This window comes from Porites lutea, chromosome 3, assembly GCF_958299795.1.
Source record: "Porites lutea chromosome 3, jaPorLute2.1, whole genome shotgun sequence".
Lineage (NCBI taxonomy): Eukaryota > Metazoa > Cnidaria > Anthozoa > Scleractinia > Poritidae > Porites > Porites lutea.
Window position 1 is genome coordinate 14,377,805 of NC_133203.1, and position 25,654 is coordinate 14,403,458.

The 25,654-nt window shown below is 39.8% G+C and overlaps 2 protein-coding genes across 4 annotated transcripts in view; both read right to left on the reverse strand.

Annotated features, from left to right (window-relative positions):
* Window positions 1–2,474: 2,474 nt before the first annotated feature.
* On the reverse strand, window positions 2,475–7,826 carry LOC140930579 (melanopsin-B-like). The gene is made up of 2 exons (XM_073380302.1): window positions 6,364–7,826; window positions 2,475–2,769 (listed from the first exon to the last, which is right to left on the reverse strand). The coding sequence occupies exons 1-2, from the start codon at window positions 7,072–7,074 to the stop codon at window positions 2,479–2,481; spliced, it is 1,002 nt and encodes a 333-aa protein (XP_073236403.1). The 5' UTR covers window positions 7,075–7,826; the 3' UTR covers window positions 2,475–2,478.
* A 135-nt stretch (window positions 7,827–7,961) lies between these two features.
* LOC140930576 (receptor-type tyrosine-protein phosphatase S-like) overlaps window positions 7,962–25,654 on the reverse strand; it is a 45,306-nt gene continuing 27,613 nt past the window's right edge. For all 3 annotated transcript variants that reach the window (XM_073380298.1, XM_073380299.1, XM_073380297.1), the window contains 15 exons: window positions 24,599–24,687; window positions 23,451–23,538; window positions 22,204–22,280; window positions 19,611–19,647; window positions 19,409–19,506; window positions 18,076–18,201; window positions 17,128–17,279; window positions 15,387–15,522; window positions 14,498–14,741; window positions 13,868–13,944; window positions 13,606–13,740; window positions 12,511–12,636; window positions 11,456–11,607; window positions 10,929–11,064; window positions 7,962–9,284 (listed from right to left, as the gene is read on the reverse strand). In XM_073380298.1, coding sequence (XP_073236399.1) covers window positions 9,210–9,284; window positions 10,929–11,064; window positions 11,456–11,607; window positions 12,511–12,636; window positions 13,606–13,740; window positions 13,868–13,944; window positions 14,498–14,741; window positions 15,387–15,522; window positions 17,128–17,279; window positions 18,076–18,201; window positions 19,409–19,506; window positions 19,611–19,647; window positions 22,204–22,280; window positions 23,451–23,538; window positions 24,599–24,687 — 1,748 coding nt within the window. In that variant the 3' untranslated portion in view covers window positions 7,962–9,209. The remainder of the gene's footprint in view (window positions 9,285–10,928; window positions 11,065–11,455; window positions 11,608–12,510; window positions 12,637–13,605; window positions 13,741–13,867; window positions 13,945–14,497; window positions 14,742–15,386; window positions 15,523–17,127; window positions 17,280–18,075; window positions 18,202–19,408; window positions 19,507–19,610; window positions 19,648–22,203; window positions 22,281–23,450; window positions 23,539–24,598; window positions 24,688–25,654) is intronic.

Below are 25,654 nucleotides of genomic sequence, written 5' to 3' on the forward strand. Positions count from 1 at the left end.
AAGCACGAAAGGATTTTTAGTTTCATTTTCAGAAACGTTCTCCAGCGTATTTTTTTTGAAATAATTAATCAAAGCAAAACCTAATGGACAACCAGAAACAACGTTAACTTTTATTGATGCAAAATTGCAAGAACAAAGGGAACAATTTGAAACAAGGATGAATTTGACCTGCACTTTAGACATTAACACTGTAATAAATATAATTGGGCGTCCTTTTTTGGGGGTTTTTTCAATATCATGGAGTTTTTTGCTGGCTGCCATAGCAACAGACAAACAAAGGTACCTGTTTAAAATCTCAAAAGGATGAATTAATAGAGAATGCTGACAACCCGAAGTGTCATAAATCCTTTCCATTTTGGAATATAATGTCATGCGCGCATTTAAGGGTGAATGACAGTATTTGATATGCCAGGGTTGTGGATCAGTCCAGTTGTTGTGTGAATTATATGAAGTAACGATAGTTTTTAATAACCCCGAACACCCCTGCAGTGACAGCGTTTTGATTTTTCTTTGTAATATCACAGATCACTACGGGGAAAGGTTATCATAACAGGAAGTATATGAAGAGCAGTATGGAGCCTGGTTATATAGGTAACGCCTTTTTTTGTAGGTAAATATTTTTGGACGGCGTGGACAAAGAATGAAGCCCCCTCTGGATAAAATCAAATTCCGAAAAGCGACATGGTCTTGGAAAAAAAAACGAGATAACATGCGCACTGATTTCTTTGAACAGGTCATAAAATGACCTAATTTGTATGTTGTTGTTGTTTTTTGTTGTTTGCTGATTTTTTTAAGAAATGAATTTGAAAAATCATCAAGTAGACAACATGGTATTTTGATATGACAGAGTATCTCTTATCACAGACTTACCGATAATTCATTCGAATTTATAGAAACTGATTACAGGCCCGAAGCGAATTAACTTACAGATGTTAAAGAGTGCTCTTCTCAAAGGATGATAAACGCATTAGGAAATCTCTAATCGAGGGGAATGTTTAATTTCTCTCACCATTTACCCTGGTGAAAGAAATCCTGACAACGTGCATTTTGTGCCGGATTCCGACAATATTATAGATGGATTGATCAGAATGCTATCTACATCACTTGGAAATTAAGGATATTGGAATCATTAGCTTCTATGGTCATTGACCCCGTTTCAACCCACAGTGCACCTACAAGATAAAAATTTTTGCCATTTGGCCCAATATTGAAGTAGGCTTCAGGAAGCTCTGCTAAATTGGATGCCCCTGGATAAATATTGAAATAAAAAAAAAAAAAGGGTTCGTTCTTTCAGTCGGACCATTACTCAGGGTTTTCAAGTAATTAAATGACGAAGGATTGACTTTTGTCCATGGCATGGATCGGAACACCCAGGAATGCGTCCTTCTTCACTAAAGACGCAAAAACAGAAATCAAGCAAGCTTTTAGTTCCTAATTACACTCCAAATCATGCCAGTCACAAGCTATAGTCGGACCCGGATTTACAGACACCCACTTAATACGGACAGTTTTTTTACCCCTGGGGAAAGCCCTTACATTTTCTCTAAATTCAACCCACTTAATACGGACTCCCCGTTAATGCAGACAACAACAGCGCTAAGGCACATCGGATAGGATAAAGTGTCGACTTCAAGGTCATATTTTGGCATCAAACGAGAACGACAGTTCTGATTACGTAATGGCATAGATTGGCGATGAGTGTTTCCCGGGATCTAGTCCACGGTATGACGATTTTGTGAAGGTTAGAGATGTTTAATTTTACGATGCTAATGTCCTCTTTAGTATTTTGTTCAAATAAAAGCTGAATTTTTTACATAACATGACCCGCTTAATATGGACACTCCGTTGATACGGATCCTGTCTGTGGCCCCGCTAGCGTCAGTATTAACGTGGTTTAACTGTCCTTGTCTCTCCTGGTCACGCAAAGACGACAGTGTTGTCATTAATTAAAGAACAATATTTTGTTTTATTCCTTACATACAGAAAGACCACAGACTGAAGCAATAATGATAAATGGATTCAGAAGACCAAAAGCGAAGCTCTTGTGGGAAGTTTTGAAAAATGTCTTTCTGAAGTAATTCAACTTTTCCCATAAGCAAGTGGTAAACTGAATTTTCTTTAAAACATGGACCTGAGCCGGTGATCAATTAAAAACTAATAACTGGTCAGCGGTGAACTTAAAAAAAACACGTCAAAACAATCAGTTGTGCACCTGAGCCCGTGATACAGTCATATAAAACTGGTCAGCGGACACCCTATTTTGACAGCTGTCAATTGAACATAACATGGATGTCCAAAATCAAGTTAAATACAGATTGCATATATTCTTGTCGTGCAACTGAGGTGGTAGGAGAGCGAAAAAGGAACTTAATTAAATCTGGCAAACCACATGGCTGTTCCTCACTGTGATGGTGAAATAGTGAATTCACCGAAACGCAACTAGCCTTTACTTCTGCGGGCGCTTTTTCAGCGATAACATCACTTGTGATGGCCGATGTTATTCATTACTTGCTGCCTCTCCACAAGGGGGGTCACGCGGTTCGTTATACAGAGCATACGTCTTAGCTGGTCACGAAAGTGTCTGTTTCTGTAGCCGTAGATCCAAGGATTAGTCACGCAACTCATGCTCATAAGAAATGCTGCAGCAAGATCAACCGAGTCAGGAATGTAACCGATCCGGGCCACGCGCAAGAAATGGATGACAAGAATTGGAATCCACGTGACTATGTATACGCCAATCAATAGAAGGACGGTTTTTGCAACTTTGACCTGGGATAGGTAAGAAAGGAAATTCAGTACGACTTATTAACGCAAAAGCTGTAGGGGTTGTTTGGAGATACAGAAAAAACATGGCGGACAGCAGCAAGCCACCTGTTACTCGCCCCATGTAAGAGAATCCAAGATAGTCTTGGATTTTGGATTCCATGCCTTGGATTTAGGATTCCAATCACTGGATTCCAGATATTTTACAGTAGAACTTAGATTCCGAATTCCAATTGTTAATGGAATTCCGGAATCCTACAGCAGTATTCCGGATTCCAATGCCCGGGATTTTCGTTTCCACAGGCAAAAATTTGTAAGGTGACTCGATGCAGTTTTTCAGGGGCAAGTTTGAGCATAAAACTACGTCGCCATAAACAAAGATTTGGAATTTGTTATGACCAGAGTTACAATGGCATCGGAGTTGTCATAGAAACGATACGACGCCATGACTTATTTTACTTGCAGCAGTATTTCGCGGTACTGGGCACTGTTCTTCCAAAATCGTTTACTGGAGCTTTTTCCTCCAATAGCGGCCTCGATGTCCGTGAAGTTTAAGCGAAATCTGTAAGAACGTTATCGAGATATTTTGGGATGAAGTTTTAATGGTTAGAAATATAGTAAAAAATAGACAATCTTGATGTTTTGAGGTTACCTGTAGAAACCGAAACGCTTTTAACATGCAATTTTACCTCATAGTAGTTTAAATCTTCTTATAAACGTGTGTGAAAGATCATGGAGATAGATTCAGCCGACTGCTAGAAAGGAGGATTTGGTTAGTATTTATCGAGGCGCTCTCGTTAGCGGTTTTGTAAACATTTCGGTCCACTTTAACAAGTTAGCAAATGATTCTTAAACCGCTCCACAGATTGACCCATAAAAACTGTATCGAGCCACCTTAAAACAGTATTTGAAGCATTTGTAGTGAGGGCACCATGTTTGTTGACTTTCCCGCTGTCCCTTCAAACAATTCCAAGAAGCATTGTGGTTGCACATCGTAACCAGTTTTTCACTCGTCAAAGGGTGACATGGCGAATAAACTCGTGGTGAACTTGTGAGTGTTTATGGGAAAACTTGACAAGTCTTTTCTTTGACAAAAGAAAAATATGTCAAGCTACCTCTTAGTTTAGTTGCACTTGGGGTCAAAGAATAAGCCACAGGGAATTTTACTGATGTACAGAAAGGAAAGAAATTGGTTCATAAGAAATAAAAGCGATATTTCTCCAAAATCTATTGGCGGTGCTTTCTACCCTGTAAGAGACACTCGTTACCCGAGTACATGCTCTTTACGGTTTCCCATTGTTAGATTACTCGTTATTACACCTCCTTTAATTTAGCGTCTTCAAGTTTACAAAGTAAATTCTATGATTCTTTACCCTCAATAGACGTTTAATTTGCTCTAAGAAAGTGCCTTTATGTTTAGTCTTTGAAATGAACATTTCACTTTCGGAGTGCACAATCACAATGAAAACAATAATTTTTACTAAATATTTCTGCCAAACAGTGACATTTTTTGCTGGCTTTTGACTCTCTAGAACCACCATTCGCGGTCAACGCTATAACTATTTTAATAGTTATAGCTCCTGTTATGCTTAAATATATTTTATATGCTTAATATATTTCTAAATATACCCATATTTAAGCATAACAGGAGCCCATAACCGGAGCGAGCAATTTCCATGCGCTCTTGCCACGGCGTTTTCACGGACCAGTTTATTTTTAGAACGGTTTTGGCGCGAATTTTGAATACCATTTAAATTCCACAAACCAGTCAGCAAAACCTACAGACTTAAATAAGATATTTTTTGCCTTTTAGTTTTTTATACTTCGAATGCGCTCAAAGACATGGTGAGGATTCTATTTTCGCGGGAAGAAGTGCCCTACAATGTGTCTAAAAATAAAATGGTCCGTAAAAACGCCGTGACATAGACCTAGTATGGGAGTTGCTCACTCCGGGTTATGGGCCCCTGGCATATCCAGTATGAACGCACTTAGTCAGGTTTACATTAGCATTCACTGCCAAGGCTGGTTTACCTTTGCATACTCTGGATGCATCTACACTTGTTTGCCAAGAGTAATGATCGGTTGTCACTGACTAGTACACAATGTTTGGCTGAACAGATAGAAAACTAGAAACCTCGTGCTCTAAAAGCAACACCAAACTGCGTATGCACGTGGGCGTTTCAAAAGCCATACGTCTTACACCATTAGCCTTCACAACAGACCTGATAAGAATTTCCTTATTTAGAACATCGATAATTTAAAACGTATAAAAAATATCTGTTCATTCAGTCTATGCTCCTGTGTATAAGAGAGTTGACTATGAAAAAAAATCCGGGGGAGGGGTACGCCCCAAAGGGTATGATTTTGCGCTGTTTTGGTCTGGAATCGGGTATGGTTTTCGGGGAAACTACGGGAGTGTATGAACGTATTTATCACTTCAATTCCAAATGAATTAGAAAAAAAGAGAAATATGCGAATTCGAAGTGGATTTTAAGAAATAGTTTTTTGTTCGTGTTCTGATCTACAGCTGTAAGTAATAGCGGAGGACATAATTTCTTAGAGGCCAGGTCTGAAAACAGATGTGAAAAATGACATTTTTTCGTCTGAAATAAGGTCAAGATTTGGAGAACTGGGCGGCACACCCCCACCAAGAATTCGCAGAAGTACCTCCCCGGCAGAGAGAAAAATACTTCATTTGTAAAACTGCTGCCGGTTATTGCTTTCCTGTCATAGGACACTGTCATGATTTTCTTTGACAGAAATGTCGGCCACAATAAAAAAGAAATGATATGTGCTTGACATTTCCTGCTGGTTATTTTCGACAATTTTCGAGTTTATGTCCTCAAAAAATTTGATCAATAAAGACTAACATGAAGGCAAAATAACACTTATTAAGAATGCGCTAGGTGCGTATTGAAAGACGAAATGTGATCTGGTTCGTTTCTTCTTCAGAAAGATAAAACGTCACAAATGAGAATGGGCATTAGGTAAACAATTCATTAGATTTTTGCCTTTTTAAACTCATTTCTATGCCAAGAACTGAAATTAATTTAAACATGTTTCAAATCTAACAAAATAAAGAGAAAACCTTATTTTATACTGTGAATGTCGACTATTTTAGTTTCTCAAGTTGGAGAAAAAAAAGGACCAGACTTTACAATAAAAGATGTTTCAAGTGTTTTTGAATAGGTATGATAGAAACAGAAACTTACGCAACATTGGAACTGGGATCATAAACAAACAAAATATATCGATCGATCGAAAGTTCAATCGCTAGATTACCAAAAAAATTCTCGAGTATGAACAGTAACAAGTACCAAAAAACCCTCCGTTAGTCCGTTAACGGAAAACTTGGTGATGCCTTTTAAATCAGTTATCACTTTGAAATATGGTGTTCTCAATGTTTCACTTCAAATTTTGGGTTTTGTTTTGCTCTGTGTATATCATTCTCAGAGTGGGCTTTAAACAAGTGTAAGAGGCTATGGACCATGTATTGCAGAGAGGGATCATCAATATAAGCCAAATACATGAAGGCTTTTCATAAAGTACTCAAGGTAAATTAATAATAATTATTATAAAACAGCCAATTTTATTACTTACCTCCTTGTGGATCCGGCTTTCTTTACCTTCCGCACTCAGTGTCCTGGCTAAAGTTCTCACGCCCTGCTCCATCACACGTCTTCTGCTTCTTCTAATAGCCATGTAAATCTTGAAGTAGCACCATATCAAGACCGAAAATGGCGTTGCAATGAATGCCAGCACCAGGAAAGTCGTGTAAGAGTAACTGCTTCCAACAGCGATGAAACAAGTCGCGCGAGAAGCGAAAAATCCATAATGGCCCCAGCCAAAGTTGGGTGGAAGAGAACTAAACACGGCGAGAAACCACAGAAGTACCACCATCGCTCTTGTCCTTCGTTTGCTGAAAAATGTGGCGCTTTCACTGGGGCGTACGATCAAAAAATACCTGTTGGCGCTTATAATTGTCACTGACATTAAAGACGCCAAAAGAAACGTCAGCGTGTAGCAGCCGTTAACGCGGCAGAGAGTTTCGTTTAAAATCCACTGCCTTTTTATGAGGACACCGGCTGAAACTGAGAGAGTAAGGGCAATTCGCAGAATATCTGAGATGCTGAGATTTACAATCAGGAAGTTTGGGACTGTTTGAAGATGACGGTGTGTATAAACCGTAGCGCAAGCACTGAAATTTCCGATAAGACCGAAAATGATGAGAAGTAGAACAAAGATGACTTGTAAGGCTACGATGAACACGGGTTCTTCATTCAGCGGTGGAATTTCAATCGAATTTTCCATCGTTGGTTAGTCGGTTTCAGGGAACGTAGAAAATGAAATGTTTCAACATACTCAAGCTATTTCTCTTAAAATCAGAGATGGAAGTTCAGATAAGATGCCATAAAATGCCGCCCTCTTAAGTGAATCTGATTGAAATTGTAACAAAGATAATTAGAAAAAAGAGAAAACGTAATTTCCAGCAACAGTTAAAAGACTTCTCGAACCTGCATTGACGGTAATAAGACGTCAATATTCTCTGACGCATCACCTAGACTACAATTGTCATTTGATAAATATGATATTTCTCCCACTTTATAATTATTTACACCTGCAGCGGGCGGATCACGATGATTATATACCCTGATTTTTTCTCTCCTCAAAGTAACGTATATTTACACTAGAAAGTAAACAACTAAAAATTCGACAGATGGGTGTATTTGCTTAAAGTCCGATTCGGAACATTACTTTGATCAAGCATTTGCATATCGATGTGGAAAGACAAAAACGTGAACACATTTTATTCCCTTTTTGATGAAAACAACTGGCCAATTAAAACCTGCTTCAAGCACATACATAAGTAGGAAAAGGAAAAAAATTCAGATTGGATAAAATTATCATTAACATCAGAATATGTTTCAGTAACGGTTCTCATTGTGAGAGGTTTCGCGCATGAGATGATAAAAAACCCCTAAGAGCTTTTCACATTCGACATAAATTAGTTTAAAAGTTCCGCACTCGAGAAAATACAATATTGACTAGTAACTCAACGAAGCAATGTACATGTATAGAAAAGTATAAGACAAGTATATTAGAAAAGGAAAAAAGGCCTAAATTACTTATTCTAGCAATTTTTTTAACACAAACGGTTGTGCATGTATAGGCGATCGAAAAAAAGACTTCACAGACGCTAAACGTTTTCTCATTTCATTTTTATTTATTCTAGAAAAAACGTCTTACCTAAAAATAAGCTTTGAATCAAAAACCGTATCTCCTCGATTAACCAACCTTATTGGAATTAGTATTTTTTTTTGGAAAATATCTTGTCTTTCAATATACTTATAGAAAAGCATTACTTAAAAAAGAAAATAAAAAAGATTGCAGAATTCCCTTTCGTGTGTTCAACCAAGGCGAAATATATCGAACAACAGAAATACTATAATACAGACGAAGTTTAAACAGGCGTTTAATTGAATAGATACGGTCTCTTCAATTCCCCTCAACACTAAAACGAAAGGTTGTTTCTCCTCCACTTTCTTTCCAGTATAGGCCATGAAACTGCTAATGGCCCCTGATCTATACTAAATTCTACTTAATTTCGAAATCTTTACAAATACATAAATTGTAAGAATACTGCTCGAGGGTTATCTTTGAGGAACGCGGAATTTTTTTAAAATGCAGTAAAAGGATATTAACAAAGGCAATCTTCTCCCTGGAGTGTAGGAGACAGCTGCACTAAAACCACAACCACAACTTTTGCACAAACAGCCCTTATACCTGATACTAATTTCACTTACAAACCTATTTAATATTAAAAAAGTCGCAAAGTTTCAGTAGTCATTAAAAAAAAGCCACACATTATTGCGTCAAAATGCAACAACTTGCAAAATGTATCCCTCCTCAAATCAATTTCCGGAGAAAGAACTTTTTTTGTTTTTATCTTAGAAAAGAATTCTTCAAAACGCCTAACAAAAGCATTTTCTCTCTTACTTGTCATATAAAAATAGATTGTTCTTATAGTATCATTTACTCTAACTGCTTTCTTTACTTTTTAGTATTTTTTACTGAATAAAGAGTTTAAGTTTTCGTGTCTAAGAGTTTCTTATCTTACTCTTATAAGTTGGCACGAAAATTCTTAAACAGCCATCTAAAATTTCATTACCAACGAACTGGAATTTACTATTCTGTAACCTTCCCAGTCAAATAAATTTATCCGGCCCTGAAATTATTGCACCAAGCTAGTTCTCAAAGTACTACATAATCATTTTGCACATCGTGGGATGTTTGGAGATGTTTATCTGAGCCTGTTTTACTAAAAGTCTTTGAGCACGAGTTGGCCGGCAGAGAAAACGGGAGCAAGAGCTTAAATTACTGCTAGCAAAGGTGGAAATTATTAACGACCTACAATAGCTAATTTTTTCAGTACTGAAGCTGGAATGTTACTGAAAGTTAGCGTACAAATCAAATGAATCCAAATATTCTTGTAACGTGGTGTAGCAGAACTCGTACTGCTCCTGAGAAAGGACAAAGAAATAAAATAAGGGAATGGTTAAGATTGAATAATAAAAGAAAAAAGACAAAGAATGATTATTATTAGGGTACCTGAGGACTTTTTGTCAGTACGATGCTGTATAAAACTAGGAACATATTGACAACTAACCGAATAAGATTTGGACGGCATTAAAGAGGCTGTTTCATGGCTGCCTAAGTTCAGTGGAACCTTGATATACCGAACGATATTTCTTGCCCCAGTAGCAGTAAAATATAAATAAAAGAACCTCGATTTAACGAAAGTTCGTCATAGCGAACAGAGTTTTCCAGTCCCTTAGCCCTTCGTTATGTCGTGGTTCCATTTCCACCTTTTCATATTATTAGTGGATGTTTTTCTGTTTCACTCAATTTGGTGATAAGTCCCATTGTTCGAATTTGTTTCACTTCGGTGACATACGGCTCCTTTAATAGTCAGCTTTTAAAAATGTCTATGATTTTGAAAACGGAAAACGCATTATATTAACCACCGAGCAGGATAGGTAGTTCACATCTAGTCGAACACCGCTGGTGTCGAACATGATTACAGGAGCTTCATTACATCTTTTTCTTTTCTATTCAGAAACGTATGTAGTTACTGACACTGAAAGTGGGTGTGACCACACATATAAATAAACAACCTAGGCGGTTAAAACATCTTCGGAAACCCAGGGGCAGTCAGTCGAGTTGGTAGCCTTAAAACGGCGCCACGTCATCCCATTTCTCTCAACTTGACTGACTGCCCGTGGTTTTCCGATAGTGGTGAAATTTGGGCTAAAAAGGGTTATTTACAACCGTACTGGTAGCCAGGGACCAGGCTCCGGATTGAGGGAAAAAGGAGAAAAAAATCGGCGTAAGCGAAAAAAAAATCGGCTCTGAGAGATAGTCTCCCCTGGCCACCGCTGGGCTCGCTTCACCCGCCGATGTTTTTCCTATTTGACCCCGTTTTTTGCCTTTTCCCCCGACTGCCGAGCCTGGTTCCAGACTACCGCACGCGTTCAGGATGTTGATTAAACTACCAGGATCATGTACCGTTTCATATCTTCATCCCTAGTTTGATTTATTTCATATAATTATTCGAAGTATAACTGAAATTGCTATTAGTTAAAAAATGTACGACAGTTTGAAAATAACTTACGTCGCGGATTTCGCCGCACCGCACCTTAGAATCTGGGGAAATCGTTTTAGACATATACTAGACCATTTCACTATTTGTATGCCTGGTAAAATCTCCTCAAATTAGATACATTCGTATGCAATTCTTAACAGCTCATATGTGGCGAACCTAACGCGAGAACAATAGATTTTGCTCACGAGTGAAGTTCGACGTTTGTCTCGGGCTTGTACACCATTCAGTAGCAAAACTTTTTCAAGGAATTGTGATCCACATATCAGTATTATTTTTCATCCAACAATGAATTTCGTGGAATTATGAAACCATCTTCCAAACGGCCAAATTAACTCGAACAAAGTCTTATGGAACTATCTTACACCTTTCGTTCGCGATCGTAGGTACATGTAGCCCAAGCGCGACGAGCGATCTTTCGCCCTTCTTTTCCTAACTTTTTCACTCTCCTCCAGCACTGAAAATTCGTGACTCTACTTTCCACATATTTAAAAAATTAACTTACCGCCGTTTGCACCATGGCGGGCCTTTGAAGCCTCATTGCTTGAACAGTTTGAAACACGTCAATCACTCCTTCGGCTTTCAATCGTTCGATCATCATACTAATGCCACAAAACACGCCTGTACGACCAACACCGCCACTAAAAAGACAAGTAAACCCATTAGAAATCTACGATCATAACCGTATAAAACGTGTGTAAGGAAAATAGAAACGCACCTTATTTGAGTGTCAATGTTTAAGCACGAAAGTACTAATTGAGGACACTAACGAACCGCCATTTTACGTGGTCATACGAGCCACGCGAAGGTCTAGCCATTAGGGTAGTGTTCTGGCTCCAGAGATCGAACCCGCGACTTTCCGCTCAGCAGTCATGTACCGGAGACGTAAGTTTCCGACAGATCGAAGCGTTCGGTTAAAGAAGGCCACATGAAGTAAGGAGAGAGAAGCTAAGCTTAGAAAAAAAAATCACACTGGTAATTTCAATCACCAGCATATGTTTGTTCACTGTTTTCTTCATTTCATCGTTTTACCTGCAGTGAATAACGATAATTGTGTTTCCACTTTGCTGTTGCCACTTCTGCACTTGCCCGATAAGATCCACAATCCCAACTCCAGAGTCCGGCAGTCCCGTGTCTGGCCAATCAATGTACTGGAACTGAGTCACTGTGCGAGATTCCTTAAACTAAATACAAACCAATCAATTAATCAATCACTAAATCTATCAGTCAGTCAGTCCTTCCGTCCGTCCGTTCGTCCGTACATTCGTCCGTCAGTCGGTCAGTCAGTCAGTCAGTCAGTCAGTCAGTCAATCAATCAATCAAAATAAAACCAACAGAACCACCGCAAACTACAATTGACAACCGCAACGATGATTAGACAGACAAAACGAAGACGTTGCTTTCTATCGCGACTCAATTAACGGTTTCTGAAGTTTATACACTGCGCGACTACCACCTCTAGTAAGCGATCACCCGCCAAAAGCGACCACCCATCCAAAACACCACGATTTTCGCAGTGAAATCACTTCAGTTAGAACTTCTCGTAGGCGACCGAGACAACTTCCTTGGATGACGAATTTTCCACCTTTTTTATTCTGCTGTAAGTGACCACTTAAGGCACAGTTTGATCTCCATGTTCGTAGTATGTACAAAACAACTAAGAGAATGCGACTTTTAGTGACAACATGAAACTACACCTATCGTCGTAACTTAGAAATTGCAGGCAACGAATTCTGTGCCAAAATGCAGATGTGTTTGGACCATTTCTAAGAAAGCAGCCCATGTGGTTTAATTCCCGTAGGCGACCACTAAGTCTTCGCATTTTCAGTGGTCGCTTACGGGAGGTTCGACTGTGTTACAACTCGTACTGAGGAAATGGATCTCTTAGGAATGGTAGTCATTATCTAAAAACGTGCTACATAACTAAGTTCGGGTGACAAAATAAAGGGCTTCTCTGTGCTGAACATTGGGCGTTAGCTGCTGCTAACTCCAACGATAAGATAAATGCAACTGGACCCAGTTGTAAAACTGCTTATGTGAGTCGTCAGCGATCAAGAGCAAAACATACGAGTATGCTTTCATGTTACCTCTGTGTGCGTCATTTTAAATTTTCTGGCCACGTAATCAGTATAGGAACCTTCTTCCATCAGTTCAACGAGAATACCTCCGTGAAGGCGAGATCCCTCGGATGGCCAGTATCTGTGACATTTTATCTAAAACGTAAAAATAAAAACACAATTCAAAAGGTTATTAGTGTCAATAGGTTTCCTTACACCAGTTAGGAATTCAGTCGAACTTCTAGGTACGGACACCTCTCTATTACGGACAGTTTCCAATGTCCCGACAAAATTCTCATGTATTTTCTTAAAAACAAAAAAAACAAAAAAAAAAACCTCTATAATACGAATCCCCATCAGATGAATCTCCACGGGGTGAATCCCGTCCAGTCTGGCTGGGGAGTTATGCAAGGTGATATAAAGCCCAGTCGCTGTATACCAAACAAAGATTTTCGAAAGGTGTACGCAGAGGACTTTTTCAAGGCTTCAGTAACTACAGATAGCATGAAGATCTTTTCTGTTACATTTTGTACCCTGGTTACTGTTTACTGCACTTGCAAAATAGCGAAAGACGCTATCAGAATTGTGCTTTACGTTACAACGTTTTACATGCAGCATTGCCCTGTAGCTGGTTTCGTTTGAAACAGTAATTTGTCTGTAGCTGAGATGAACAATGTTGTATGCTAATGAAAGACAGTGTCTTTGTACTGTGAAATAATAACTTTAAATGCAGTTTAAAGACGAATGTAAGCCCTGTTTTAGCTACTGAACACTTAAAACGGTAAGTGGAGTCATAAAAATGACGTCATCATAGTGACCTCTTTTATACGGACACCTCTCTAATATGGACACTACTTGGTTCTGTCCCTTCGGTGGCCGTATTAGGGAGTTTCGACTGTATGATTAAATAGGCCTTTTCTGGAAACGAACTATTTTTTTCTGCAGATTTAGTATAAAGTTTAGTTAAGATGCACTCAAGTGTCCACTATCTTTATACAGAACGTGCGGCAATGCGTAAGTCAACAAAGTCCATACAAGGTTAAAACTGTACACGAAAAAGGATTGCCCGTTTTTGAGACCTACTGGTTGGTTGATACGGTATCCTAGTCCCAGGCCTACTCATACCTTCCCAGCCTCCTCCTCTCTTGTCAGCATCACGACAGTGGCGGATTCCTGTTCCCAAATCATTCGCCAAAAGTCATCAAAAGTGTCCGGTATTGGCGCCTGGGTTGCTATGTAAGCTCTAGGCTGACAGTAGCCCTGAAACAGACAAGCAATAACTACGATCTTACCAATTTTTCGCTTTCTAACGAACACATCTAGCTCTACAAATCTTTCAAATGCGAAAGCACATTTTCGTGTATATCCTTTTAAAAATACAACTTACATCAATGAAGTTGGCATTAATATAGTCAGATCCCATCTCCCCTGGTCTCATCTTCAAATGGACTCTCGTACTTTCGACTGTAACAAGAAAATAACATCATCCAATAATACTCTTAATAAAAGCCGGGTTACTTGGTGCAGGCATACGTATTAGCAAATCTGGCTAAAAGGTACGCGACCCAAGAATAAGCAGAGGTAAAAGGAAATAAAAATAAATCTTTGGCTCGATTATTTTGGTGACAAAGAACCGATCCAACATGGCACAAACTAGAGCAGAGTCGTCAAGAACACCAAGTTTTACTTGGCGCCGACCTGGTTACATAAACGACCAAAAAACGCAAGACTTGTCACCACCAAAGGAGAATAGAAACGTTTCCTTTTTTCATTCTTATCCTCGTGTTAGCGCTTGCATCGCACCGGTTTACACCTAGTTTTCCAGCGGTTACGCTCTTGTTTATGCTTCTACTTCTAAACCATTGAAGCATTTGCACCAGCAATCAACCAAGTTTGCTTAGTGATGAGTAAGCTAATCGATTAAGCAATTTAAAACCCATAACAGACAAATGATCCATTAAACCTTTAGAAGGCCTTATCTGAAAGGACTCATCAGAATCTGCAATGAAATACTTACATGGTAGAATATTTGCGTATCGATTTTTTGCAGCATTGCAATTAAGACTGGCACTCTTGAAAGCTATGGGGTGATTCTCTTCTTTAGCCAACCGGCAAAACTCGTTTTCCAAGTAAGTATAGCCGGTTTCCGGGTCAAATTGACGAAGTTCCCGTATGCGGGAACCCAGGTCTTTAGCCTCGACTTCCGTGACTCCACAGGTGATGGCCTCGAGAAGGGCATCATGAATAAAAACGTACTGCGCCTAAGACAAATGTCCATAGCAAAGAAAAAGTAAATTTCCTTTCTATCGTTGGGTTCTGCTTGCGTTTTGCTCTGCAGTCGCAGTCATCTTCATGCGATGACCAGGCTAGGTGAGCATTGGCTTTGCACACGTTCGGTATGTACTTAGGGCAGAACAATATCAGGAAAAATTGTTACAGACATTTTCTCCATCTCAAATAAATTGTAAACATATGTTGCGTATGCGAGACTCATAGTTGGGGTGCTTTGCACGCCAACGCCATCACCTATTTCCAACAAAACATCAGCATCGAAGGTGCGATCCTGGTAAATATAAAAGATGGCCATTTCCTTAAATGTCTCGCACTGTTCTTGTGATCCGCTTGACTTATTTTTGCAATGTTAATCTCGATATAAACGTGAAAGTTGAGCGAGGTTCAACTTTTACGTTTTCGCGTGACCTTCCATACATTGTCTCTATTTTATTTACGCGCGTAAATTTTACGTGCATTCGCACAAAAAAAATTCGCGACAGTGGCAATCAACCTTAAAGCACAGTAGACATACTCAGCCTGTAAATCATGCAGGAATTATTTCTAACTCATTTTAAAGCTTTATTAGTCTTACGTTATCATTAAGAAAAGTGACTTGGGCGTCCACCACTTACCTCAGTTTGAACCATGAAGTTTCTCTGGTATCTCATTTGACGAACGAAACCAAACACGTCTACACTATCTTCCAAACTAATCCTCTGTAACATGACATCAAGTGTGACAAACGTACCGGTTCGGCCAACACCCGCACTAAGGAAAACAAAACACAGTCTGTTAAGGTGGATTTTCACTGTGACGTAATTTCTACTTGCGTGCGCACGTTTGTTTTACGCGCGTAGAGAAGATAAAGGAAATCTGTGAAAGTCCGCACGTAAACGTACATTCAACTTTTACGGGCGTAAAACATGCGTGACAGCCGAAATTTACCCTTACGCTAATGCACACTAACCGCGAACACGTGGAAACGTTCCCATAAAGGCTGTTGTTCGCATAAGAACAATTTTGCGCAAGTTTGTGATTAACGCGCTGTTGTACCATTTCTTCTGTTTAACGTTTACGTTTACTGGCGACCATACATTATCGCCTCTATTTTATTTACACGTGTCAAATATACGTGGACACGCAAGTTAAAATTATGCGACATTCGAAATTCACCTTAACAGCAGTGACAGTACTGATAACGAAAAACACGCCGATGAAAAAACTGAAACTAGATTTAACATTTAAAATTTAACCAGGTTATCGGTGTGAGGCTGACCATTGAATGACACGAATACCTAAGGTCGCTGCTGTAACAATGATCACTTCCAACAATTGTTGACTTCATACTAGAGCTTCAAGTATAATGCAAGTGTACTTGGAACCTACTTTGAGTGTGAAGGGGTAAAATGTATCAACTTAAACTTTACTTGATGAACATGGAACGTCCGTAGTTCAAAGAAGCCGAAGTTGGCCCAACAGTATGGTCTGCACCACACTTGAGAACACACTTGACCAATAACAAATGGAAAACAAGAGCACGATGTGCACGTCCAGCGATTCCAAGATACTAATGAACGGAGAGATTGGCAGCTTTTACTTCAAGTAATAGACTTTTTCATCAAGTATGAAGCCATGTTTTCTACAGAGCGACTTTAAGATTTCCAAGTGCACTTGAATCAAGTGCTTACTTGAAAGCAACTTCGCTTCTAGTGTGAAGCCAACAAATAATTTGCCATTATCGTCTTAAAGATAAAAAGTTTTTCATATCTGTTGCCTAGAATAAACAAACTTGACCGCGATTTCTTGTATCGGCAGGATTTTATCTTTTGCTTTCTCCCTGAGCAACCACGTGACATCGCTTTTATCCAATCAATTCTTAAGCGCGTGTAAAGATGGCGGGCATCGTGAATAATGTCTATTGTAAATTACTTAAGATTCATACCCGCACACTAACAGCCAATAGGGAGCTTTAGCAACGACGACGCCCACGGCAACGAGGACGTCAAAAAAGCAATAGGTTTATTACGCAAAACAACAACTTTGCACGTGCATCACGATTTTTTGTACATTTCTTTACCGTCCTTGCACGACTACGAAGTGAAAATGCCTAATTGCAAGTTTTATGGCGGACGTAAACAAGCGACGACGAATCTCTTTTTCTCTCTCTAAACTTGAGTGCGGTTCTCAAGAAATCAACCCCAGGGAAATTCCCCTACGTTTGCAATTTTCAGCAAATGGGAATAAACGCGACAAAGATTGAAAAAACGGGAATTCATTTTAAAACTAACGTTTTCGCTGCCGTTGCCGTCGTCGATGCTAAAGCTTCCTAATAATTAGCGTATTCTAGAACGATTTAAGTAATTCTTAACTTGCCTGCAATGCACCACCATAGGTCCAACGGATTCTCGGTTAGCGGAAAATGTGTGACGCACAAGTGAAAGCAGCGGGGTGGGGTGAGATGGTACTCCATGGTCCGGCCACGCCGTAAAATGAAACTGCTTAATGACACGATCGTCACCTGGGTACTAAAATGAAAGAAACACAAGATTTATTTGTGAACTTGCTACTCATGATCAACTAGCATTTTCTTCTGTGATTTCTCCCAGTTTAAAGGGAGTTCCTTTTCAATTGCCCCAGAACAGGAAAGGGAGTATGGTATTTTCTGGATGTATTGGGCGCTTATTTGAATGATAGCCCCTAATGAAGTGGGTGTGTGTTGGTTTGGAGGGGGGCGGGGGGGGGAGGGGTTGGAGGAGGCAGAGGTGGAGAAAGCGCCCATAAACTCCCCAAAACAAATGGAACTTTATTTAGTTTCGGGCAACAGGTCTGTCTCTGTAAACTTACGGAGTTAGATAATGACGCGTAACGGATATAAAACTGACCTACATTTATGCTGGTCTGGTAAAAATTCCATAAGACTTAAGTAGGAGGCGAGAGAAAGTGATGGTAAGTGGGGTATGTTTCAGCGCGTTTGGGGCGGGCGGTGGGAGGTGGGAGGCATTCACTTTAGAGCGCTCTTTCGAGTAGATACGGCATGTATGTCATTTGTATGCGTGAGTCCTTTATAAGCTTGCACACACATACAACAATATACGTTTGTACATAGTACAAAGGTAATCGTGTTGCCCACACAAAGAATAGGCCTTTACCGCATCCCTGTGAACAAAGGCGAGACAATGGGGTGACAAAATACAGTGGTTTGTATAAAATTGACAACATAAGTTATTCCACTGTGTCTCTCTGCCTACCAAAGGGGAATACGTATGATGGTCACAGACGTAAAGGAATTTTTGGAAAACCAAGAAGTATTAAGCAGCTTACCAGTTTGTGAGTTATAATAAATTTTCTCAAAGTATAATGGGACATGTTGAGAGTTTCTTTTAAGGTGACTTGTATTGGACCATAATTCTTCATTCCTCGTTCAGGCCAGTACTGATCGCACTTTCGCTAAGGAAGAGAATAAATCATACTAATGTCACCCATAGGCAGTGGGAGTACCTTAAATCAATAACCGCTTTGCAATTAAAAATCGATACCTTAAAGTTCCGAAACTAACGACCCCTCAAAAATAGCGAACCTTTCGAAACTAGCGATTAAATGTCACAGGTGTTAGCAAATCCCGAAAATAGCGATCCCCCCAGAAAATAACGACCCTCTGAAGGTAGAGACCTCAAAACTAATTTCCCTTCTGGAAAAAAATAACGGATATAATAGATATCCTGAACAAATGCCACAGTGATCCGAGGTTTATTAATAATGATTATTTTACACTCCTATTCATACCTCTCAAAGTACGGGATATACATTTCCCTTTTTCAAAAAGTATTCCTTTCACATTTTTTGCGATTTTATTTTTTGAAGTGCTACGTGGAGTACACTTCTTAGCCATCAGAAAGAAGCGAGCCTCCGAAAGTAGCGATCGCAGAAGGGTCTTAAAGCCGAAAGTAACTAGGGTCGTTACTTTCGGAACTTTACGGTACTTCAACAGTTCTTCTTTTAAAAGAGTGAAGGCGAAATAAACACGTCAGATTCATTTTACTTTAGGGGTAAACAGGATGAACTACAGACACAGCAAAACTGGCAAATGGAGGGTTCTGAAGGCATCGTGGCTCCAAAATCACCCGATTAATCTCCGTCTAGAAGATAACGCAACTTGTTTTCCTTAAACTTATCCAGTGGAAAGTGATCCATCTACTGGATAGTGCTGTCCAGCTTTTGACAAACTGGGACCTGACTGGCACAGTTTAGAGATCACTTTTGCACGAGAAGCCAATTAAAACACGGTTTAATCATTTAACGCAAGGGGTGATACATAACAAGCAACCGAGTTTCAGTAGAACGGTGGGTCCTTTACCAAAAAAAAAACTGTTTTCATCACTCCCTTTAATAAAAAGATAAGCTTTCAACAGGATGGTTATATTATAAAGTTGGCAGGGCATTCGCTTATTACACTAATCCTCGGTACACGACAAATTTAGATACAGTCGTGACAGACGGCGCGATTTTAAAACACAGCAGTAAAGTAAACAGTACACACTAATGATTATTGTAGAAGACAAAGAACAGTACTGTTGGTGTGAATGGATGGGAGGGGGGGGGGAGGGGGTGCAAAGGAGCTCTGACTATATAATTGGAACAAAAAAATATAACTTACCCTCCCTCTCTCTTCCAATTTTGTCAACATGACAATGACTGAAGACATTTGCTCCCATATCATGCGCCAGAAGTCATCAAATGTCTCCATCAACGGACCTACAAAAATGCAATTTGGGAAAATGTATGAGAATTTATTGCATTGTGAATCATAATAGCAGTAGTATCAACGGTTGTTAGGAGTACTGCGCATGATGTCGTACCTTGTGCAGCTATGTAAGCTCTCTGCCGGTTGTAACCCTAAAACAAAACGATAAAGTTAGTTCGTGGTAAATTACAGGGGAAAAAGCACTTTGTTTGAGTGTCAATGTATTTAGCACTAAAGTACGTGTCCTTCTTGAGACGGGACCGCCATTTTACGTAGTCATCCGAGCCACGCGAAGATCTAGCTGTTTGCAGGGCAATGGTACTGTAGTAGCTTCATTTTTCAGTTATTTTAAGACCCTGAGTGTTGGTCCGGCGACCTCCCGCTCTGCAGTCAAGCGCTCTACCGACTGGGCTGATCTTGTTGGGGTTAAAAGACCTAGAGTGGCAACATGCTGCAGGACTAAATACTTGGCAACTTACAGCGCCTTTTGCCAAGCGCAAACAAAGAGCTTTATATTCTGAGACGAGGACGACTACGAGTACGAGATTTTAATTCTCAATAGTGAGTAGTGCTCACGCATGAACTAGCGTCATTTTGGCGGGAGAACGTGATAGCCGTCGTCATTCTACTACCTTTTTTAGCGAGAATGTCGTAGTGGCGGAAACAAGTTATCAACTGTAAGAAGTTTTAGCATTTTGCTATCGGGAGAGGGCTTAACATCCTTCAGTATAAATAACCGTACTAACTTTTTTGGCGAAATAAAAGTAAGATGAAGCACTCTGGGGTGTCCTTTTTTTTTTAAGAGCACGCGCAAAAGCTTTAAGTTAAATTTCGTACTCGTTCTCGCCCTCAAATTTAAAGCTTTCTAATATCAAATCAAGTACATGTCCAGGATATGAATAGGGTACATCTAGAGAGGCCGCGGTTAACTTAACTTCTTCAAAGGGTCATTCCCCTTGTTCTTGTTGTGTGTGCGTTTTTGTTGCTGTTGTTGGTGGTGGTGTTGTTTTTAATGCCCGCGTTGTTCCTGTTGGGTTAAGGAAGTTTAGGGAGGATATATCTACCTAGCCTGTTCCAGGCTCCGAGATGGTGGTGGAAAGTCGTTCAGTAATAAGAAATGCGAAAAACGCGCGGGGGCTGGGGAGAGACAGGGCGGCGGAGCCTGTACGCATTTTTTCAACGGCCTGTTCCGGTATATCAGCTCCTGATATACCCTCTGATTGGTCAATTGTGACAGTTAACATCATCACCTAGTAGCGTGGTCATCAGTTTGTCATCACCAAGATGGCTAACGCGAATCGCGCGTGTGATCATCATGAATCCCCGTTCTCTTGTGCTTTAGACAAGTGTCTGCGACTTGGCTCGCGGTAAAGATGTTTTCGGTATTATGCCCACCGGTTTCAGCAAAACTTTAATCTTTCAGCTATTCCCACGCTTGGCTAAAGCTGCTCTAACCCTAGAAAACTCTACGATAATAGTCGTTTCGCCGCTGATATCTAAAATGCGAGACCAAGTGGAACAACTGAAGAAGCTTGGATGCTATTTGGCATCGGTGAAGAGGGAGAGGAGGACGAGAAGAAAGCGAGAGAAGGAAAGTGCGAAATTGTTTTCGGTAATCCGGAGTCCTGGTTGATTACAAAGTGACAATAACAAAACAGTCCAAAGACTGTTATTTGTTAAGCTTATTCCGCTGTTACCAAGGGAGAAACTACGCGCTCCAGTCAAAAGACACACTATTTTAAGAGAAACACTATTAAGCTAGAGTTTACTGAGTCACAATGCAATTCTACTTTAGTTGATGTAGCTTAAGTTTAAGCTGCACTTCATTCTTATAATTCTGGATCTGTAAATCACTATCCGTGATAATTTAACTTTCTGCAAAGAAAACTAACGAGCTGGGCCCAGCGTGATACAACATTGCAGAAAAATATTACATTAATTCACGGACTAAAGAAAATCACTTAGTTAGTCAGATCCAGAAGGCACTTTGGAGAAAATTAAAACCCTTATTCAGCCGCAATAAAAAGCTTTACGCTTCAAAAGAGGTCAAAGAAAATGCTCTCTCATCAGAGGGCAATTCCTGTCGATCAGAAACAACTGCCACAGTAAATCGATATGTGTGCCATGACCTCTCAGTGTGAAACAAGCGGCTAAAGTCACATTTGCTCAGTGACAATGTAGAACCTTCCAGAGTAGACCTACCCAACAGAGGAAAAAACTTACCGCCCCCTTTTATTGCTATAAACTAGAGCCAAAAAAAACGGATGCACTCACAGGATAACGAATTCGAAGACATAAATTTCCACACATCGCACAAGGAGTTCGCGTCGCGTGCAATTCTCACGCGAGAAACTTGAGAATGATTGTAGCTAACTGAAGTGTTAACAGTTTTGACAGCCGAATCCAGACGTGACAAAAATGGGCGGAAGAGGGTCGGTAAAGAAATGCTAACAGGCTCTCTCTCCCATTTTTCCCGCCGCCACCGCCCCCTTTCCCAAGTCGTGCGCGTCTTATTTTCGCTTTGCTCGTTTTAATACGTTCCCACTATACTATCTGAGAGCCTGGCACAGGCTAATATCTACCAAATTAAGGAACTCAGCAACGAATGCCCACATATCAGGCCATTTAGACATGCTGCTAAATATATCACTAACCCGCTATATTGGTTTTAACTAAAAAAAACAGAGAGATGTGTTTATTCAACTTACATCAATGAAGTTGGCGTTAATGTAGTCCGATCCCGCAATACTTTCGATCGGGTTCAACAGGACTCTGGTATGATCATCTTGCAAAGGAAACAGACACAAATATTACCTCTTGTTTAACCTTATCAAACCTTGCTACTAAAAAAAACCTGTTACAATGAACGTAAAGTTCCGCACATCGCGAATACTAAAAATCTTTTTTTAATACGTTGAGATAATATTCAATTCAATTATTATCACAAAGGAGAATATTCATAGTGTTTCGTTCAAACAGACAAAGGTGTTGACTATAACAGCGAGACGTAGTCTACATATTAGCGAACCTTTCACAGCAAGGCCTAATTTACGACATCAAAATATTGTTCGGACTATGCGCAAAAGAGAGGCTGATTTGGTTTGTAGGAGTACCGTATTTCCTCAAATATTACCCGAGAGCGATTATTTCTTTTTTCGCACCAAAAGGGGGCGATTATTCGAGGGAGGCGACTGTTTCAAATATTGTTCACTGGACGCAGTGCCCTAAAGGTTTTGTTCTATTTTCCATTAAATCAAAAAATAATCACGTCATTTAAACTGAACACTGGCATTTAAAGTGTTCCAAATTTGGTTCCCTGATTGAGTGTCAATGTTAATGTCCTCGGCGTCAGAACCTGAATCGTCACTGATTAGTTTTGCTGGATCAGACTCCACTTTAGCTTCATCCTCCAAGTTTACCGCTAAGGGTATCACTAGCGGGTAAACCATAGGGGTGGTGGTGGTGGGGTGGGGGTGGGGCCTTTTAAACATTTCCGTCAAAACGAGGCGATTATTCGAGGAAGGCTATTAATCGATGGACGGCTGTTATTCGAGGAACTACGGTATACCGCTTTTCTATCCAGTTCCATTTTCTTAATGGGGCTCTGTTACACTATTTGCTATCTTTATCTAAGCCTGTATTTAGCCAATGGACATGTTTTCAGTCGTCTTTTGTAACAGGTCGCAAGGATGGACATCGATAACTTGAAACAGTTAGGGGAACCTTGTTTAAGTTTTAATGCTATGCCCGCAAGAATCAGCAAAACATTATTATCGTTAGTGCTCCCTGATAAGATTTGCTTGATGTCTACTTCACATCTTTACAGGAGCATTTTTGGTTGGGTGAAGGCACGAAGTAATGACTTTAGCCCAGAATTGTCCTCAACAGCAATATCCTAATAATAGCTAGCCAAGGTCAGAGACTGTTCCATAGAATATTGTCAAACAGCACCTACATGCAACAATATTGGCGTATCTGTTTTTGTACTTGTTGGCGGGATTCAAGAATTGTTGAAACGAAAAGTCTTCGTCTGGTTGAACAAGCTGCAAAAAAATAAACAAAGGATTTCGTTAGACGTTGAATTGTCCAAAAAGGCTCACGTTTCAACCTAGTACCGTCGTAGAATTATCAATGTGTCACAGGTCAACCAAGTTTTAAATGTAACAAACTACAGTGTTGATCGAGCTCAAACGAGAGACATTTTAGAAAGGTAAACAAAGGTTTTCAGATTTAAGGTTGTAATTTTCTCTCCTCAAAGTCACTTGATACTTAGCTAATAAGCAGTCGATTTAACTTTCTAATGCATGTACTCACTACTTAGAGTGTTTTAAGTGTTTGTAAGCGGTAACTGCGGACTCGTCGGCGCCATTTGTCAAATGAACAATTTTGTTCAGGCAAAAATATTTTCAACGGAAACTCGTCATTCGGTGAAAAATGAAAACATAATTTGAACATTCACCGACAATTTGATACATTTCTGCCTGAGTTTCCCTAAATTTAAAGCGAACCCCCATTAAAAAAAGAGTGTTAAAAAAAACGAAAGAAAGAAAGAAAGAAAGAAAGAAAAAGAAAAAAAGGGAAGGAAAGGGAAGGAGAGAAACGCTCTCAAGTGCGGTGCAAACGTTTTGGGCCAGTTAATTAAACGTAGTTGTGTTTAACAAAACCGCGTTCTAAGTCATTTTCAATTTGCCCAACGGTTTTACCTAAATATCATTTATATTGTGAACAGTTTTATGAAAGGATATATAGTAGAAAAGAAAAGCATTTATCTTCTTAAACGAACCCACTAAGGAAGAGATATGGAGGTCCAAAGATTTGTTAAATCGTGGCTTTAATAAGTTAAACTTCGTTTACAGCAAGGATCCCAAAAGGCTAGTGTGACTGCTTTTGACTTATTCACATTCTTTCGTGCAGATTTGATCCAATCAGAAGTCAGCTAGAAACTATCCTCGACTTCTGGCTGCTTAATGTCTGTATGAAAGAACGTGAATTAATTAAACGAGGTCACACTTTTGGGCTCTGTAAATAACCGTCCCTTTAGCTATATTTGCGTCACACGCTGCCTACGTCTTCAAGGAAGGAAATAAATATATCTATTCATACCGCATATTCATCAGAAAATCCATGATCTCCATCCATGTGCATTCTGTCAACATGTCTTTCAAAGTCATCTATTGGTACAGGTTGCCGCCCTGATAAACATAAAAGCCGATTTAGGATTAGGTCGCAATTTACTAAATCACCAATACCGCTTACCAATCGAGCGACTTGAAAACTGCTCTCAAGTAGACTGCCTTCAAAAATTTTGTGCAGAAATACATATCAATACTGGGCAAATGTGTTGCAAAAGTTACCTAGCAACATGGGCCCTAAAACACCACATACCACCGGACTGGCCGGAAACTGTTTTTATAACTCTGGAAGTCTAAGCACATTCAAAACGCGCAACGTTTGCGTGGTTTCATTTGCTCTACTAGCAGAGGAGAGGTGGGTAAACGAGATGTTGAGAGGCAGATCTTCTCGGAGTCCTTTTTACTTAAAAGGCCACTCCTGGCGTCAAAACGCGGGTAGTTAACGATTGAGAGGACGTCAGCATATGACTCTCCTCGAACGAAGTTGTAAGTAAAAAAGCCAACAGAGGGATGTTGAGGGAGCGCTAAATGCCATATGCAAAGCAGCTCATACTAAGTCATAACAGAAGCTCATCAAGTCCCTTGGGGGTTGAGGGGGGAAACAAGAGTTCCTCGGCACTCCACAATGAACGGCCTGATTAATGAGAAACTTGTACCGATCTTCAGGGGATTTTTCGTAGGATCTGTTCACACAAGTCCGTTAAGAATTTTTTATTTTTATTTTTAATAGCGATGCAAGCTCAAGCAAAGAATGTCCAAAACTTTTAAAACACCAACAGGGGTGTTTTCACATTACCCAAAGCAAACCTTGTTTACACTCAAATTTTGCATAGGCAAGGTTTTCGCTTTCACTGAATAACAGAAGTTGAAGACAATTCTCGTGCAAAATTTTGGGTTTAAACAAGGAAGGTGTATTATGGGCATGTGAAAATGGCGAATAGCAGGTTTCTGAAGGCATCGTGGCTTCATGTTCAAAAGATGGATAGATTCATCTGATGGATTAATCTCTATCTAGCAGATAACGCAA

Coding starts and splice junctions, on each gene's coding strand:
- LOC140930579 (XM_073380302.1), bottom strand. CDS start 7,074: ATGGAAAATTCGATTGAAATTCCACCGCTGAATGAAGAACCCGTGTTC. Junction 2,770..6,363: donor AAAGCCGGATCCACAAGGAG/GTAAGTAATAAA, acceptor TACCTATCCCAG/GTCAAAGTTGCAAAAACCGT.